This window comes from Accipiter gentilis, chromosome 3 (assembly GCF_929443795.1).
Source record: "Accipiter gentilis chromosome 3, bAccGen1.1, whole genome shotgun sequence".
Lineage (NCBI taxonomy): Eukaryota > Metazoa > Chordata > Aves > Accipitriformes > Accipitridae > Astur > Astur gentilis.
Window position 1 is genome coordinate 1,429,206 of NC_064882.1, and position 19,785 is coordinate 1,448,990.

General features: G+C 39.2%; 1 protein-coding gene across 2 annotated transcripts in view; it reads right to left on the reverse strand.

The window, feature by feature from the left end:
* The window catches only part of GALNT7 (polypeptide N-acetylgalactosaminyltransferase 7), a 78,155-nt gene that overhangs the window by 10,444 nt on the left and 47,926 nt on the right, over window positions 1-19,785 (reverse strand). Inside the window, exons 3-8 of one of the 2 annotated variants that reach the window (XM_049793051.1) lie at window positions 15,451-15,617; window positions 8,621-8,751; window positions 8,279-8,358; window positions 5,861-6,043; window positions 2,622-2,739; window positions 582-704 (exon numbers count right to left, since the gene is read on the reverse strand). In XM_049793051.1, the coding sequence (XP_049649008.1) occupies window positions 582-704; window positions 2,622-2,739; window positions 5,861-6,043; window positions 8,279-8,358; window positions 8,621-8,751; window positions 15,451-15,617 (802 nt within the window). Of the gene's footprint in view, window positions 1-581; window positions 705-2,621; window positions 2,740-5,860; window positions 6,044-6,209; window positions 6,393-8,278; window positions 8,359-8,620; window positions 8,752-15,450; window positions 15,618-19,785 lie in introns of both variants that reach the window. The other variant, XM_049793043.1, reaches the window with a different exon arrangement.

The following is a 19,785-nucleotide window of genomic DNA, read 5'->3' on the forward strand; positions in this document are numbered from 1 at the left end:
AGGCAGCTGGCACGCTCTTTTCTTGAGGTGATGTCTATTTTTAAAATCATGGATTAAGCAACACTTCTGAACCTGCAAGGTGCCTGTGGAGTTACCAACCTTTACGATGAAGTGCAGAGCACACCGTTTTCCCAGGTGTCATTCACTGCTTCTTAATTAACAAATGCAGCCACAAAGGTCTGAGAGATGCTACATTACAGCGTTCGCTCCCTCAGCCTAGAATCACCAAAGGGTGATTTCAAACCCACAATCATCATCTCCCGGAGTGACTAGAGTTGTCCGTGCTTCAGTTGGGCACAGCACGGCAAAGGCTTGGGGTGCTGAGAGTAACAGGAAATGCAGTTTGTACCTCAAAGGTGGGGCAGGGTGGAGCAAGAAGATGGGTTCCAGGAATCTCTAGTCTTTACAACAGTGGGATTGGCACAAAGATTTCCTTCCCATGGGGATGACCATCTTTACTGTAGACCCTGACTAGCTTTGGATGAAGTGCTCTCTAAATTGCTACTAATAATTTAAATAGATTTATCTTAAACTGTTATCTAAAATAAAAAACCACCTTCAAGGTTGCAGCAAAACAGTACCTTTAATGTAGGAGAAGACCCAACGTACACAGGGGGTGGATTTCCTTGCCAACCCTGGAGACGATAGATGTGTCCAACACGAGAACAGGGAACAAACAACAGTTTTCCCCCACACTGCCAGATCTACAAGTTAAAGCAAAGGTATTATTAATATATATGCACAGGAAATTGAGACAGATAAATAGATAACAAAATTATGGGAGAAACATCAACTATTTTTCTTACTATACCAACTGTGCGATAGATTTAAATATTTTCGCTTCAGATGTAAGCATCACATAATAGGTCTCTGAAATGAAAGGCTGTATTGAGTACATCTTCAACTCAGCCATGAAATTACTCAACTAAATTGCTTTTTAAAAAGTTTCCCATCTCATTTCATCACTATTTTAAGACAACAGTAATGAATGAGTGCACAAAATCTGGAACTGGGTATTTTTTATTATGACAGAATTAATAATATTTTCATTTTATTAAAGCAATTCACATACCATCACTAAGATGGGTTTTGGTTAGATGCCCATCACATTGAAGTTTTTCTTAATAACGACTAGTAGGAGATAAGGATGTCTTTGGTAACCCATTGTTCCAAGTACAAACAGATTTTTCTCTAACTATAGTAGCCGAAAATAAAAAAAATGGGTAAAACATACTACCATTCTGAAATTCACTCCCTCCCACACGTCCTTGGATAATACATTTATGTGGAAAAGAAAACATACCTAAATCTGAATATAGTCGCTCATAGTTTTGACAAGTATGAAATGTAGCATCAAATCGAAATTCAAGCTAACTTTGGGGATGTTCCAAATTAGTCTGAATTCCAGATTAAAAATATGATTTAAGAGTATTAGGAAAGATAGGCAGAATAGTTTACTTCCTTCATTGCATCATCATATTAATTTTCATCAAAAAAACCCTCAGATATGCAAGGCCATTATATTTGCTATCTAGCAGTCAGCATGCAAGACTGCTAAATGTTGTTTAGTCCTTCAGATTAGTTGTGATCTACATGAAACCAATTTGGAGGTCTCTACATAATCAGCAGTTCAATTACAAAACTACTGTATGTAATTTCAATCATGATTTAGCTCTAAGCAAGATGGAGAATTGGAAGGATAAAGACCCTGTATGTGTAACATCCTTAATAACTACCTTTTGCATATGGATTTACAGCTGAGCAAGTGCACTTGGAGCTCTCCTCAAAACCATGAAGAGCAAGAGTAGCTAGGGGAGCTCTGAATGTACTTTTAGTAAAATTCAGCTACAATTTCACAGATCGCTACTGAGGATATTCTATGTCTCCACTTTTGTTTGTTAATTGGGACAGATTCCTGCTGTCTGCCACTTGTGTCATTATGAACACTGAAGGTACAAGAAGCTAATGATTATCATCTTACATTTCCTGCTAACTGAAGAGCATGCATGTGCCTAGGAGTGAAAATAAAATCTTCTGCAGTGATTATGAATTATACAGTTAACGTTTCAATTATGGAGACTTCTCTCATAAAGAAGTTCTTGAAATTTTGAAAAGTATACGAGATCATTATCCACCCCTAAAAATGTAGGAAGGAGGAAACCAGCACAGATTACTTTTTGTTGCATCATTATATACTTTACAGGCATCTATGCATAAACTGAATGCTACTTGTTCTCTATAATCACTTTCATCAGAAACAAATTTTTCTATACTCACCATAAGAGCACTCAGTGTCCCCCCGTCCCATCAAATTTGTCAGTCTGTTTTCAGATTAAGTATTTTAGGGGTGTGTGTGATCCCAAACCATTAACAAAATCTAGATTACTCAGCATTTGGGTCTCAGCACTGGGCCACCTCTCTGAAGACTTCTGCCCCAAAGCCCACAAGGAAACACTGAGGACACACATCTCTGCCATAGTATCTCCTCACAACTAAACCTTCTGGGCTTCATGAGGCAAGAGGTGGCGCAAATCAGAGGTAGGTCTGTCTGAATGCCAAACAGAAGTATTTACAGAAAAAACATCTACTAGACTGAATTAGTTTTCAACTTTTGGTGTTACCTTGTAAGAAATTTCAAAATTTTCACCACCCCAAATTTGAAGCCCTGGATCATAGAGACCCAGTTCAAAGAAGAAATCGCGTTCAATGGCAAACAATCCACCAGCCATTGCAGGGGACCTGAAAGAGTAAGACAGTGTAACTCCTTCTGCCAAAAGGATATGATAATACTCGGAGAAAGCATTAATTAAGGAAGCAATTCACTGTTAGCATATAATAAAGATCAGATAAATGGCAAAACACTGAAAAATCATAAAGCTTTGTCATCAGCTTCCAGCAATTTTCTGAAGCGACAACTGTGTAATTTCTAGTGAAGTCCCAGTTTTTACTATGTTGTGGGTTTGGTTTTTGGGGGGGTTGTTTTTGGTTTTGTTTTTTAATTTAATTACACAAAATTTTTGGTTGGAATTATCCATTCAGCCAGCCAGCATGCTTCTATTAAAATAAACAAAGGTAAGAATCAGTCTGACAAGACGTTTCTCTTTTGAAAGTTGTTGGAGTTTTTCAGATAACACATAAGACTGCGTAGCAGACTTAGGTTTACGTTCTGAGGAGCTGCCACATTGAAAGGCATTGTCTATTAAACAAGCAACAGAGTTTTTCCAGCTAAACAATACCATTCTATCTTCTCCCTCTGGCTCTTTTTCTACCACTGCCATATGAGACACTTTTCATTATCATCAGTGAAAATTTTAAGAGGGCCTGGATCAAGTTGTACAAGGTTTCCATTTTGGTTTAGGTTTTCCTTTTTTTTTAAAAATGGCTTTGTAAATCTCTCCATGTATGCCAAGGTGCAGTTAGCAAGTTTTAAGGTGTCAAAAAGATGTGGCGGTTTGGATTAGAGCATTTTTGCAGAATGGCTCTAACCAAAATTCTTTGGTAGCTTGCTCACACTGAAGTAGAGAGTAGGGCATGTTAAGCCATTTCCAGTGCACATACCAAGCATTTTTCATCTGAGGATCAATAAATATATAAAAATCTTAATGGATACAAGCTGGAGTCCCTATTATGTTGGCAATTGGAAAAAAAAAAAAAGCTGGTAAGGAAAAAGTTGATTCTTTCTGACTTCAGATGATCTGCAGCACTGAAAGGAGGAGGATCCAAGAGTCTAGATCACTCTGGTGAGTCAAGTAAAACACAAGTGAAATATTCCTTCATGACCAAACTATTGAGAGATGGGTCATTTCTACCACTATTCAGTCTCTTCATTCCATTAGATTTTTAACTTAGTGGTGCTCCTTTTAACAGCAATGATTATTTATTTCCTTTCTGCACACGAATGTCTGGAGGAGAACTGCTTAAGAAAAAGTAACCTGTAGGGTTAACATGTACCCCCTCCGCATAGCAGGGGCAGGGCAACAACAAAAACAGAGCTGCTGGGTCTATCAGCTGAGTTAAGTGCAATGGTTATCAGTTTATTTCCTCTCCAAATCACCTGATCAGATGCTGAGTTACTCCTAAATGTCCCCTTCTACTTGTCTGCCTACTGTATTTTCCTCCAACGCTGCTTTTGCATCACAGGGCTTCAAAGGGTAGGAAGCCAGCGAGCACAGCAGGGAGAAGCATTTTGCATAGCACAGCCCTGTGGCTTTCCTGCATTTTTGGTTTTCCTCAGCGCCATAAAGACTTGGCAAGTGTAGAGGCCTCAGATGCTGAAGTTTCAGTCTTGGCCTCCAACGTGCTGTCAAGTGTGTTAAAGAACACAGTAAAATCCGCATAAGGTCAGTAGTTTATTTTATAGGATATGAAGAGGTAAGCATAATATTACTGAAAGAAGGATTCAGTCCTGGGGTAATTCTCGCACTACAAAAGGTTTGTTTCTGCACTTTAAGCTGTTGAGGGTTTTTTTGTTTGTTTGTTTTCTTTTTAAACTAAGCAATCCTGGCTATGGTTTCAGCAAGACTCTTACGTGGTCCTACTTGCCCTGGTATTGCTGCAACAAAATGCACACAGCCTGGACATAAACAGATGCAGGGAACGTCTCTTTTTAAAAGAAGCATTGTAACTCTGGAAGTATTATTAAAAATAAAGTCATCTTTTAAACCATTCTGAGAACATGTGTTCTGTGTTTCTGGGAACAGTTTAAAGGATTTTAAGACCTGTTTGGATGGTAAACACAGAACACAACAGCGATGTTTGAAATAGTTTATCCCCCTCTAAGCAAATATTAAAGTTCCAATGTGGACAGCCTTGTCAGAAAATGGTATTATTTATACTGTATACAAAACAGATCAAAGCTTCATAACTTCCTTGCATGTGTTGCCATTTTAGCAGAGAACAATCACGGGTGAGGATAGGGAATTACCAACATCAGTTCTTACCATGTTTAAATCATATATACAAGCAATAGAAGACATTAGATTCTGAAGATGTGAGGATTGCTTTCAAATGTAGTAACACGATTAGTTAAGTGTGAAGGGGAAAGTAATAAAAAACAGCAGAACCACAGTCTCCCAGTCTTGAAAAGCCATCCAGAAACCCTAGTTTCTAAGCTAGGGTTTCTAGCCAGTTTCTGTTTGCTAGGAAGAAAACATACCCCCTTCCAAAGCATAAGAAAAAGGTGGGACTTCTGTGAAAGCTATTGGAGTTTTCCCAGAAAATAAGGCGGTGTTTTTAAATTTATTTTCTTTTAATGTTGTGTGTATTAAATTAAAATCCCCAAACATACTGACACCTTAGAAAATATCTAGCCAAGATTCTTAGACAGTATGCTTCTTTGTCAGATGTGATCTATTATGAAGCAAGTGGGAGAAATATGACAAAAGGGATTTTTTTGATGCACTTGCATAATCCATGAGCTGTATGCATGCATCAAGCCATGAAAGCAGGCTACAGATTTTATGCATTACCGGCTATTACAAAGACTCACAGCATGCTCGTTATTTCAAATCAAATGGTTAAATAAGCACTGTTGTTTCCAACACTACTTTTAAAAAAGTATCACCGCTAAATAAAGTTTTCCCTGGAAACACAGTCATACAATATTTTATTCTGCCAGACAAAACCCTGTCATTCTAATGTGCACCCTATTAACCACACAAGAGCAGGAATGGAGAGGCAACACAAGGTAGCAAAGGTATTTTGAGCAAATAAGTCAGCTGTGGCAAACAGGTCTGATTAAACAAAGCAGCTGCTGTTGGTTAGAAATACAAAGATTTTCAGGCTAGAAGTACATGCAAGTTTTAGTGGATCAATATTGACTTCAGAAAAAGAAGAAACGGGTAAGTGATTTAGTGATTACCGATACGGTTCAGTTTTTGTCTTTCTGCTTTCCTTCTCTCGCTTGGTCAAGGGAACCCTCTTCCATAGCATACTCCAATCCCACGCTCCTCTAGCAAACCCATCTTCGTCACCACCCCCTTGCGGCACAATCTTATAAGTGTTGCCATCTATGACATCTATAAGCGGCACAGTGCATGTGGTTCTGCAGGGTGGCGGATGGTGGCAAGGAAGATGCAGTTATGTGCAAGGACCCGCGTGGCACACGTGCACCGACCGTAGTTCGTGGGAAAAGAGGGGGGGGAGGGAAAAACGAAAGGGTTTAGACAATTATTCATTAAGGTTCACAGTATGTAAACAGCTCGCTTTACCGATAAGGCTCAGTTTTATGTTTTCGTTTGGACTTTTCCTTGTGGCTTAACGGAATTCGTTTCCATAGCAAACTCCAGTCCCAGGCCCCTCTGGCAAAACCATCTTCATCCCCACCTTGTTGTGGCTCAATGGAATAATCATTCCCATCTATGTAATCTATTAGAGGTACAGTACATGTAGTTCTGAAACATTTATAGAAGGGAAAGAAAGAGCAAAATACAATTTCAGAAGAGTAATCTGTCTAATCTGAAGTTTACACCATTAATTATTAAGCTTATAGAGCAGTTTATATGAAAAGTCACTTGTAAACATATTATTAAAAAATGAAGCCTCATTAGAATAAAAAAGAGATAGTCCTTTCTTTGTGTTTTAAGAGGTTCTGAAAGCAGAAAAGTTAGGTCTGAAATGCTAATATATCAATTCGTTTATCAGTACTTTTTCCTTTATGTGTATTTCTTGACATGGGTCTTCTAATAAAGCACTGCTGGAGGCAACAGAGGAGCCCTTAGAAGACTAGGGTTCTCACACTATTATTATTTCTTGTAATTTCTATTCATATCAGATCTTAGCTGTCAACAAGTATGATAAGCTCTTAGCTTTTACTAGTGTAAACATGGATTTTCACTGTTCTGTCCTATTCGACTGCCCTGCAAATCCAACCTCTCGGGATAAAAAAAAAAAAAGTTACTGGTGCTCTCCTAGCAGCAGCCTTCAATAGAATTTTTCCTGTTTGATTTGCAATATACTCCCCACTGTGATCTATCACATACAATATTCACCAAGAAAAAGACATTATCTTGTTATTCTCCCCAAATTTTCCAAATGAGTTTCCCAGTCAACCAAACTTTGAGCATTTCCATCTTTTTAAGTCAAATCCTTTGAGATGGGAAAATAAGTGCGGTGAAAAGAAATGCTAACGCCGTGCTCTCCTCTGAGGCAGAAGCGGCAGCACGCTGCACCCAGGCTACCAGGGCTCGGAAGAAGGCTGCCGAGCGATGCCCTCCTGGCACCGCGCACCTCAGCTTCGCTGGTCCTCACGTAACCTCTGCTCGTGTGGGAGTGCTGGAGGATGCCTGTAAAGCTGCCCGCTCTCACCAGCCTTTCTCATGTAAAAGAGTAACACACACTCGATGGAAGCACACAAGCATTTCCATCTTCTCTCTAGTATCCGAGTCCAAATACAGTCTTGAAGCTGAGTTACAGCCTTTAAAACACACGAAATCCACCTCTTCAAGAAAGTTCTGGTAGTACGACAGGTTAACAAATAGTTTTTAGGATTGAGCAGTTATTTTGTGGGATTAAAGAGTTTACACGAGCGCATGGTTTCCTAAACACACATACCCCCTGACCGCACAAGCTAAGAGTGTGGTAGCGCACAGCAACAGCAGCATTTCAACAGTTGGAAGAAATGAAGCCCCTGGGGACGTCCCTCCTCTGTCACCCAGGCACACAGCGCAGGCATTTCCACCACTGACTCCGAGCAAGCGCCTGGGCTTGAGGCAGAGACAGGCTCAAGTGCTGGCCTTGGTTCGCTAGAGACAATGCTCCAAAATGCTTCAGAGGAAACAAATAAGACCATATTGCAAGACCGAAGACGAGAAGGTTATAAAACTCTTGCGATCACGGCGACTTTAAATGCTGTGATTAATCAAAAATTAAATCAAAACACTTACTGCTACTTTTCCTCTAACAAAAATCACATTTTTGTTTAGTTATTTTGTTTAATCAGGTTCCTTATTCAGCCAGAACATTTTTATAACAGTCCCTCAGATCACTGCAAAAGACAAGAGCTGTCTTATATTTAATCTACACTAAGCAAAATATTCAGTATGCCTATTAAAATAAATTATCCAGAGATTTATTTGCCTGACTACTTTCCTTCCTCCTTACATAGCTTTTATGCTGGGAGATAATAAAATAATCATACAGCAAATATTGATGTAGTTTGATATAGATATATATTGATATAGATATAAAACATATTGACTGTAGTTTGAAAAGTAAAGATTGTTACTGTGACTTTTTCTTCCTAAGAGGCCAGACACTGGAAATAATGGGAGAACATTACCTGTCCTTAGATATAGGAGCTATAAGTGGCGCATACCAATTAATTCCCACCTCACAATGGGCATCAAGGTAAACCAAAACCTTCAAAAGAAAAAGAGTAAAGACATTTACATTTCTGTATATGAGATCATGATGATTTAATTAAGCTTGTTTACACTGAAATGCTTTCATATTATTAAAAAAAAAGAAGTTTAAATGAGTAGAATTAATCTCTTTTTAAAACAATATTGATAATACAATACTATGTTTCTACACACCTATTTGAACATAGAACCACCACCACCACCACCTCTCCTCCTAAAAAAGAAAAATAAGACAGACTTGTGTGTGAACCGGCTCCTACCTGTCCAAGTTTAGCCTTCTGGGCGCCAATGCTCCTAGCTTGGATTAAACCTTCTCTCCTCTCATTTCGAAATACCTTTACAAGGCTGTTCCACTGCTTAATATACTCATCCAGCCTTTCTTTTAAGTGTGCTATCAAATAACAAAGAAAAAAAATAATTTTGGTAAGGTTTAATAATAAACAGTTTTGTACTCTTAATACAACCCAAATCCAACTCTACTTTAAAAATATCTACAGACATTTAGAAGAATCTTTAATTCGACTGCTCATACTACAGCTCACAAACACTAAACATGAAGAGATCAAGACTTGGAGCTCTCTGACTTCATGGCACAGGTTTGGCTCTGGCATATCTGAAGAAAAAGCAGCTGAAGCGGTTGGCCACACCACAGGGCAGGTGGGTGGACAATTCCCAGTCACTTCCATATATCACATAGTGGCCTTCAGGTCTTTGCCTGTATTTTAACCAGGCAGAGAAACTTCTACACTTCAGCACATGGTCTTTCCTCAGCAGATAAAGTCACATGTGCAGTTGAAGGCACCACTTGTCAGTTAAACATTTTTCTTCACTCGCTTTCTGCCTCACAAAATTTTCTGTCAGTCTATTAGACCTGGTGTCATGGTTTAACCCCAGCCAGCAACTAAGCACCACTCAGCCGCTCACTCACTCCCATCCCCCCCCCCCCCCGGTGGGATGGAGGAGAAAATTGGGAAAAGAAGTAAAACTCATGGGTTGAGATAAGAACGGTTTAATAGAACAGAAAAGAAGAAACTAATAATGATAACACTAATAAAATGACAACAGCAATAATAAAAGGATTGGAATGTACAAATGATGCGCAGAGCAATTGCTCACCACCCACCCATCGACACCCAGTTAGTCTCCCAGCGGCGATTCCCCCTGCTCCCACTCCCCCGAGTTTCTATACCAGATGTGACATCCAGTTCCTATACTAGATGGGACGTCCCATGGTATGGAATACCCCGTTGGTCAGTTTGGGGCAGGTGCCCTGGTTGTGTCCTGTGCCAACTTCTTGTGCCCCTCCAGCTTTCTCACTGGCTGGGCATCAGAAGCTGAAAAATCCTTGACTTTAGTCTAAACACTACTGAGCAACAACTGAAAACATCAGCGTTACCAACAGTCTTCGCATACTGAACTCAAAACATAGCACCGTACCAGCTACTAGGAAGACAGTTAACTCTATCCCAGCTGAAACCAGGACACCTGGAAACCTGAGACAGAACCCCACCATATTCAAATTATTACCCTCCCTCATCTAGACCTGTTCCCCCTTGGGTTTGGGTGGTCTTACGGTAATCTTCTAATGAAATTACTAACAACTGGAGGGCCAAAATTGCAGCAAACGAGCTGTAGCTCATCATACTGATGAGCCAGGAAACCTTTAGCCAAAGGGACTTGGTCAGTAAAGGGATGAGTAACCGCCTAAGAATCAAGATGGGCTACACTTAAAATGGTTACAGATTTGTATTTGCACATTGGTCTTTGCCAAACTGATCTGGAAACCACATTCCTACCACACAATTCGAAAAAAAGGATCCTAGTATTGCATAATATTTTTGCACAGATGATTCTGTTGAGAAAACTCACAAAGGCAGAAGGGCCGGCAGCCAGGCACTGGCCATTTGAGGCTATGCTGATTTAACTACCAGTGTTCATTTAAAATCTATTTTTGTACTGAAAGGCTCAGAAGAATTGCCTGCAGCTTCAGATTCTCTCAGTTGGGAACCAGAATAAGCCACCTAAGCTACAGCCGAGGCATCCATGCACTGGTTTGCACCAGCTCCGACAGGCTGCCAGATGCCATGTCTGTGCTGATCTAACAGGAGAGGGGATGTGCAGAGGTGGAAGGAGAAGGATGTCCCTTCCAGCAGCAACAAGCCATCAGGTTGCTTCAGCAGCAACATTTTCTGCACCCTGAGTGAAAATGATTGAAGTCTGGACCTTGCTGCTACTTACGTTTCAGTATGTTTTATATTCTTGCCAAAAGTATTTAAAGAATTATAGTTTTAACAAAAGCTACAAATAAATAATTGAAATGGAAATGGTGTTTTTTGGAAGCGAAGTTTCCAAACTTGAAAATTCAGCTATTATACCAAAGAACAACCTTCTGAAACCGCTATCTTTTAATACTCTTGTTATCCCTCCTCTTCAACTTCATAAAAGAATAAGGTTTCTCAACTAAAAGTTTTACGTGTCCTCTTCTCCTTTCCCACACATATTTACAATTTCTTTTGTAAATCCTTCTGCATTAGGAAAACTTCAAGGATACATAAATATCAAACTAGAGAAAACAATTGTATCACATGCTATATAGAATAATATGCCATGTAATTATATATATATAAAATATATGATATGATAGCTGTGATATAAATTTTTATAGGATACAATCAACAAGAGTTATGAGGTCATACTGAAGTGGTACTAAGAGAATCTTTATACCACACCATTATTTATTCTGCAAATTCCAAGTACACGTTACAGAAGGACTGTCAGGAATGTTTTAAAGATTTAAAACCTGAAGTTATTTCCAGCTCTCCTGCCTACGAAGCCAAATGTTTTAGTTATCAAATGTTCAACTATGTAAGGCTTACAGGGAGCTGTAAAAACCTGTCATATTGATTGTGTAAAGCTTTTCTACAGTACAAGTCTCAGGACTTTGCAGTCCATTATCTGAAACCATGCCAGGGTTAGCAGCAAGTGCTATTTCCCACAGGAAAACGGATTTTTCCCTCCTTCCCATACTACAAAGCCTGCATGACAGTAGTGTATAAAATCCTGGTACTTTTACAGTTAGAAATACTGTTTGGCCAACATTAAATTTTGTTCACTTAGAATGTGTATTTATGACATCTGTTAACAGACTTACAGCATTTTGGTTTTTGTTTAAAAATGTGTATTTTACCTTTCAAAATATTATAACCATCTAATCTGGTCTTCCCTTGTTTGGGTTCTTCTCTCATGTCTCAGTGCATGATTAAAGCATGGATCAATGTTTTTTAAAAACACGTCCTTTCTCCAAAAGATCTTAGGCGTTGCAGATTACAAGGGGGGAGAGGAGGAGGAAAGCACTTTTTTTCCCCCTCGACTCATGGATGTCAGTTTGAGAACTAGAAAAATGGTATCAGAAGTCCTCCCTAAAGCAGCTGCCCCCGAGTCCCCTGTACTGTAATACTACTAATGTGGGGTGCTTGCTCTTAGCTCTAACACAAGCACTGATTAATGCTTCAGTTTCCTCACTGCAAGCACTGTTAAAGAAGTTAATAAAAATACTGTTACCTTTCTACGTTCATTACTTCCCCTTGGGTTATCTTACAGGATGCTGCATTAGTGGGAAATACAAATGGCGATAAAGGAAAAATAAGGAAACGCAAAAGGTAGACAAAGCCTTTAAACACTACTAGGAACAGAGGTATTTACCTTGCAGTCACTCTTTACAGGTGCATGGGCTACAAAAGCGAGCTGCACCAGCTGACCTTTACACTTCAAAAAGAAATAAAGCTGGTACCTAAATACAAATAGTTGTTGAAGACCTATATACACAACTTTGTATATTGTAATTGTAGGGAGCTTCAGAAAATCTGGTGTTATGAATTCTCATTGCCCTTCCAGAACAGCTGTATCCCCCACACAGATAGCACTCACAGCAAAATAAACTTTTTCTATCAAGAAGCACAAGAACGACTTGGCGGGGGGGGGGGGGGGGGTGTGCATGTGCAGCAGTGTGGCCACACTGACACTGTGACAGAAGCTGCTGCAACACTCTTGGACTCTTAACATGCATTAATACAGAGGTGTCCATTGAAAATACCAGAACTAGCATCATTCAATTAGCTTGGTGTCATCTTCTTGTTACTGTTCCCTCTGTGCTTTGACAAAGGAAAAAATGCCCGAGCAGAACTCAGCACATCTCCCCATGCAGTCCTCCACAGTTAAGCCCTGCTGTTTGCAGAAGAGATTAAGGAAGGAAGAGAGTGTCATTCAGCAAAAAGACTGCTCCCAACTGACTTCGTATAAAGAACTACAATGAAAAGAACATTTTCCAAGCATTGCAACTGTTCCTCCCTGTAAGGCATAACATATATAAGCTTCTATGCAGCTGTAACTCCCTTCTGATGAAAGAGGATTTCTCGTAAAGGAGGACAGGCTGGGCTCTTTATGAGCTAGCCTTTAGAAGTGTTTGCAACCGCTACACTCCATTTTAATTTCGTATCGCTGGAGAAGGCGGCAGCTAAGAAATAAGGACAGCCACACTGAGTGTGAGCAAATGTCTACCCAGTCCAGCATCTGCGTCCCTCAACATTGGTCTCAAAAAGCGTAAGACGCTTTTTCCTGGGCGGAAAGGCAGGTATGAAGTGTGCAGTCTGAAAGCAGGCGGGGAAGGAGAAAATCCTGTATCTGTGCTGCCAGCACTTCTTTTCTTCTGGCTGAAAAAGCAAAAAGCCACCGGCAGCTCTGCTGTGATTAAGATTGTTTGTGTTTTGCAGCTCTCCTAACAACTGGAGATCTCTTCAGGCAGCTTGGCACTCTTCGCAGCCTGTACTAGTTCATGCTTCTCTCTGGGGAGAAAGAAGTGGAGCAAGATTCTACTCTCCTGGCCATTTTTCACCTAGAATGCAATTTGAATTATTGAAATTAAGTTAATTATGTTTACCAAGTAATAGCCTAAAGCAGTTTGAAGAATTATTATAGTGAAACAGTACAGTTGCAGCAAGGTGTTCAGAGCCATTCCAGTCTGTGCTTGTTTTCCAGTCACTCATACATGAGAAAATTGCATCTCGAGCTTGCTTTACTGAATTTTCTGATTCAAGAAAGTTACCTGGGAAAATGAAGTGTGGGAAATATAGAGACAAGGGTCTGCTGGATGTTAGGTCCAGGCTAGCTGTATCTGCTAACCATTCATATATGAGCAGAAAGCATAAGTAAAGTTCTGTATTTCAAAACAAATTTCTTGAAAAATACTGCCTTTATTTAACAATCGATATATATTGGAAAACTGTAGTACGAGTTGTTATGCCAGACAAACTCGTTCCATGAATTACATATACACAGCACAGAGTCACCTACAACTCATGTGAAACCCGAGTACTGAGTCCAATCATCAGTAAAAAATCTGGTAATTTTTCTAGAGACCATCAGTGTCGTAGTTATTTTATACAGCTGACTCGGTCCTTGAATAGCTCTGAAAGAAAGCTGTGATCCCAGACGAAAAGGAGAAACACAGCACATGTCTGCTGACTGCATTATTAAAATTATATCCCTTAGGAGAGAAGATATTTTTGTTTTATAGTGTGTGTGTGTATCTAAGCCAAATTCTCAAAAGCTGTAAAAGGATACAGGAGACTATAATGTAGCAATCAGTATCTTTATTAGACTAAGCCAGATGTAGTCGAGTTTACAATACAGGTAACTTTTCTTCTCCTGTAAAAACAAACAGAAAATGATACCTACCTACCTACCTAAAGGTATGATGTAAAAATAAACATACAATAACTACTTTTAATGATGATTTATACTCAAAAAAGGCAACCCCAACTATGTGATGAGTTCAGTTTTAAAATTTATAGTGGGTATACCCACAGCAAACAACCTCCTGTGAGGCTGGAACTGGGAGAAGCCCAGATCACTTGATAAAACGGAGTTTCAGAACAGAGTCATCTGCTTTCCATGCCACTACCCAATTCAGCTATTATAAAAACAAAGAGGAGGGTAAAGGGAACGTATCTTATGCTGCTGACCAGTTCAAACTCGCCTGTGCTCTTAAAAGCCATCATCACCATTGCCTAGAAGAAACTGTCATCCCGCACACCCCAAGTTATGTTTTTATTTGCGCGTCTACTCTTTTTCTCTGTCAACTTCTATTCAAGAACTATGCTGCAATGAAATCTTGCAGACTGTGCAGCTTTGGTGCACTATTTTGAAATTTGTTTAAAGCTTAAAACCAGACAGATTTCCTCTATATCAATCATTTTGTATCTCTAGCATACCACTTCCAGTTCTTCTCTTTATTCAGCCTTAATTTGCATTGACACTGAAGATATCGCCATTAAAGCAAAGAAGTCAGTGTATGTTTATGTATATAAGAATCACACCTAAGTACATACATTCTGACTATAAACCAAGACCAGAATGTATATTACAAAGGAAAAGGAAAACCTCTGGACTTCTGAAAATGTTGCTATGCAAGACTCAAAGAAAGGCAGAAATTAAAACACACTTAAATTCTTAAAAGCCCCTCCCCTCAACAAGAAACAATAAACACCTTAACGTGATGTTTAATTAAAAAAGGATGTTGGAAATTAGAAAGATATTGAAAATGGATCAGAATAATTCAATAGCCTTAGATACATTTTTAGGATAGTAAAAAAAAAAAAAAACAAAACCCAGCCCCTCTAAAAACCGGAATCTGGATTCCTATATGGAACGAAGCAAGAAAAGATTCCTAAATAGGCTTAACTTAAACTCCTTCAATACTCTTAAAACTACTTGTTCTCATAAGAGCTAACAGAGGTACTAGCTATCCCAGCTTTCTACTATATACTACTCCACAACTGTGGTAGAGAGTCCACCACAAATCCTGTATTTCAAACAGCTGAACACACATAAAGGACTGCCACTTTTATGAAAGCAGTTCATCGGAAAAGAGCTTTCCCTTCACTGAAAACTGAAAGGACTGTGAAGAAGCAACTTACTTTTCTTGCAGAGTCAACTCAATTCTCCATGGCATGTAATAAACCAGAAGAAAACTATTTAAAGAAAAAATAAAGCTTCCTTTTCTACAAGTATTCTGTTAATATGCCAAATATACCTTTGTTGCTAAAATCATCAATCAGCACGATTTCTGCCAAGTATTTCCTTGGAGTTCTCTTAATGACACTGTGGACCGTCCTCATGAGTGTGGACCATCCTTCATTATGGAAGACAATGACAACGCTGGAGGTGAGCAGGTTATCATCATAATGCCAGTATTTGCATCTGTAAAAAGATTTGATTTTATTAGTTTTCACGCTATGATTTGCAGAACTGCTTAAGAACATCTTTGTGCAAATGAAATCTTCACTGATGGCTATTCTTCAGATTAAAAGAGAAACAGGATATAAAAGGTAATATAGCTTAAGCATCACAGAGGTACGAGACCCAACGAGCAGCTTGCTTCCAAGCCAGCAAGCCTTTTCGCCTCCTGAAAGAGGTAGGATGCAGCTGGTGAACGACTCCTGCCTCAACAGCTACATGCTTCCTCCTGTGTAGGTGGATGGCATTACACGGACCCCGCCGAGAGACAGGTCTACCGCCACCACCACCACCTCGCTGCTTGTGTTGCCAGTAGAGAACAGTGGAAGAAAAAGCCTCAAACTGCATCTGCCAAAATGGGGGTCCCCTTCAAAACATCAGATATCACAATTAGGATGGACCGTGCCTTTGGCTTGACCTACTGCATAACATCGCAGTTAAGACGGTGCTGGTTTTTTTCCAAGACTCTTTAAAAAAATCAGATTTACCCAGTAGAAGGACTGTCTATAAAGGGTTTCTGTTGGCTTTATACAGTCCACATGCAGAATCTGCATAATTAGCAAAGTTACAAACATTGTTGTAGCAAGGCAAAACTCATTAATTTCTGCCCTTTCACAATAAAAGAGATTTAAACATAGTAAGTAAGCTTGCTAGAAGCACAGCAGCAGCACGTGAAATGCTCATGTCAGCTGCTCTGCATAAGACTATCTCGATTTGCAAGAACTGTCAGAAAAGCAGGTACTCGTGGGAAAAATGTAATCCCATGGCAGACAAGATACGATCTCTACTATTTATTATTCATGGTTAAACTTTCAGGTATAACAAACGTAGCTAAAATACACAACCTTACCAAACCCATTAAACCCTCCATTCCCTAGTCAAAATGCAGAGTCATGTTTCACCACATGTAAGAAGGTAACAGCTTTGGCGAAATTTGTGCAATTGTACTTTTTTTTTTTTTAAACAGATAGAAGTAAAAATTTTAAAAAAGTAGACTGCCAAGGACAGGTTTCAAACCTGGCGCAATTTCAATGGGCTCCTTCCTTGAAAGAAAGGAAAGAGGGGAAAAAAACGAGAGACATGTGAGAAACCAAACAAAAACCATGTAGAAAACTCACAAGGAATAAAGAGAGAAAATGAACACTTAAAGGGCTGCCAAATTTTAGAAAAAGGCCAAGAATTTATAGATCATTTGAAAATGTAATGCCTTTACAAAATTTGACAAGAAATGCTATCACAATAACAAGATGACAAATTTTGATCAAAATAAACAGTTGCTAACCCCACAAATGCATTGAATAGACATTCAAGTAACGGGTTCAATCAAGCATGTATCTGGCTATAACATACATCTTTCTAGTAGTCAACGTGACAGATGACAATTGCGTCAACCGAACATGCAAGACTAACCAGTGTCAGAAAGAGTGACACAGGAAATGTAACTATTGCCTATGTTCATTCCTGTTAAATTTTTTTCAATTTAAGCATCTGTGGTGGGTTCCAGCTTGGCGTGCCATGAAAAGCACTGATGCATCCATTTAAAACGCACTGCATTTCAATTTTACTGTGGACCTGGACTCAGGTGTTTTTTCCTGAAGAATGACAGATGATTTAGAAACAGGCAAAATGAGTAATTCAGTCCACACTTTCCAATATTTATTAATCACATTTATCAACAATGGATTTCATTTGCAATTGTAATGTCTATTTCCCCAACTGCATCCCTAAATGAGACTGTTCCCAGTCTCCCTAACTACAACCAGTCCAGCTATTTCCGTACCTGGAAGTTTCCCTACCTGATCACTAGCCCCTTTCCCAACTATAATAATACAATTCCTGTCACCAAACCCAGAGACATAGCACTTTTGATTTCAATGGGCAAAAGACTTCTTTTTTTTCATCTTTTAGCAAGTAAAGTCTCTATGAGGGAGAATCTGACCTTTCACAAACAACTATTACATATCAAGAAATTATTCTTGACAAATAGAAACTTTTAAACTTACAGATGCAGGCTTCCATAGTTATATTTCTCTATATACAATAAAAAGCTTAAATGCACAGAAACATTCCTGTGTTGGAAAAATTACCTTAATCGTCAGAAATAACCAGAGTTTCTGAAACTCAATGAAGTTAAATGTGGAAACAACTCATGTAACAGATCTACAGGTATTTGAGGAGTGTTTTTTGGTGAAGAAGGATGTATTTCACTTATTGTCAGGGAACAGCATCAATATGTATTTCTCACCCACCAAGAAAAAAAAAAAAAGAAATTGGTAGAAACAAACTATTAATTTTGGTCCTGTGGGAAAAGAAAATTACAGAATCAAAACAGTCTGTAACTAAGTCCGATCTAATAAGGCATTTCTTCTCTTACTCAGGCATGCTGCAAGCAACCTCTGAAACAGCACTATCTCTACCAGTATGGTTTACTGACTAAAATCCTCCAGCTCAGTTGTTTTCATGCCTGAAGTAGCTGCAGCTAATCATATTTATCAGCTACCAACATACAAGTGCTAGACCAACTGTTTAAAATGCACGGTTCGGGCCACTGTTGCCTTCCTTCCACAGATCCCTCTCAAAAGATTTCAGCTGATTAGAGATTGCACTACTTCCATTTGTAGGACAAGCTACAAGAGATAATTTATTTAGCCATTTGCAGAGATAAAGTGGATATGCTACCTAGGTACGTTAAGTTGGCTGCGTAGAAGATTTTCCATTGTGAGTTTAATAACAAATTAATACCAGAACTGTGTTGCTTTACACATATATTCACCTGGATTAATTTTGGTGATACAGTTATGTTAAGATGGAGGAAAATGGGGTGTTACACATTCAAGATCGGCATGCCAGCAGAATGCCATTCAAGAGCTCCATGTAAAATACCGTGGAAATTAATAGCACCTTTTGCCTCAAAGGAGAAGGCAGTATCTGATGCACTGTGCCACTGACCTGCACCTTCAGCAGTTTAGCTAGGAAACCTTTTTGCTCTCCAATAACAAAGACAGCCAGCTACAACATTTCAGACTGCCTTCAACAGAAACAAGGGAAACACTGCAAAAACCCCCAAATCTTTCGGCTGCTTACTTCTCTCACTTCCGGTCATGTAGGTAAGTCATACTTAGGAACAAAATGGTGAAGAGCGTAAGAATGAAAGACAGTAAGTAACTTAACGTAATTTAAAAAAGCCAAACCCATTACAAAAGCCTGAACTGAACAACACATCTGTGAGCAATTTTTAAGCATTTTTTGATCTGTATTTAATACCTTTTTAAAACATAAAACCAGAGGTCTAGACAGGCTTTTTGCTACATATCCAACTTAATCTCCTCACATCTGTCAGCAAGTTTTACTTTTTAAACTTGAAAAATCAGGTGTTGCTAAATGTGCCATTTGCAAGCCATAAAAGCACTACATTTATACCTCTAGTAAGATCATACTTTTAGTTTTTTCCAGCAGCTGTATTTCACTTATTGGACAGTCCACAGACTGACTCATCAAGCCCATAAGCTCCAATAGACTGCAGTAACTCCTACACACGATCTTGTATCTCATCTTGCATTGAGAATTGGAGGTTTGAAACATGGTCGTTGTTTTCGATACGTGCAATTAAGAAATATTTTGATCTCTGTGGCAATTTTTCCAAGAAATGCAAATGTCGCTCAAGTATTTGAGCGACAAAAAACAGGAGCCTCCACTCTCGTTTCCTTCCCATCCACAGGGAAGGAAGCGGGGAAGAGCTTTTCTTCAGTGGAGCAGCACTGACATCCAGTGGTTGGCAAACCAAATACCAAGAAACCAGAAATGCTTTTTCCTTGTGTTTGAAGCTGAATTTTACAGTACTAGTTTCCCTGTAGATTTTAGGGGCCAGAAAAGGAAAATAAAAAGCCTGAATTTCCAGACTCATGCTTCAGTTTTAAAAGGTAGGGTCAAGGAGATATGAGTGTCCAGGCAAAAGCGGCAAGCTGTTGAAAACTGGCACGGGCAGATGCAAAGTACAAAAGAGTCTGCGACAGAGAGGACTGAAATATGTTTCACCTCCAGCTTCATCCCTGGGTGCTGTCCTGCCCACACACAGTAGCACGGTGCCCTTTCAGGTGTAGCCTGCAGGACAGCTGTGGTTACATACCGTGAA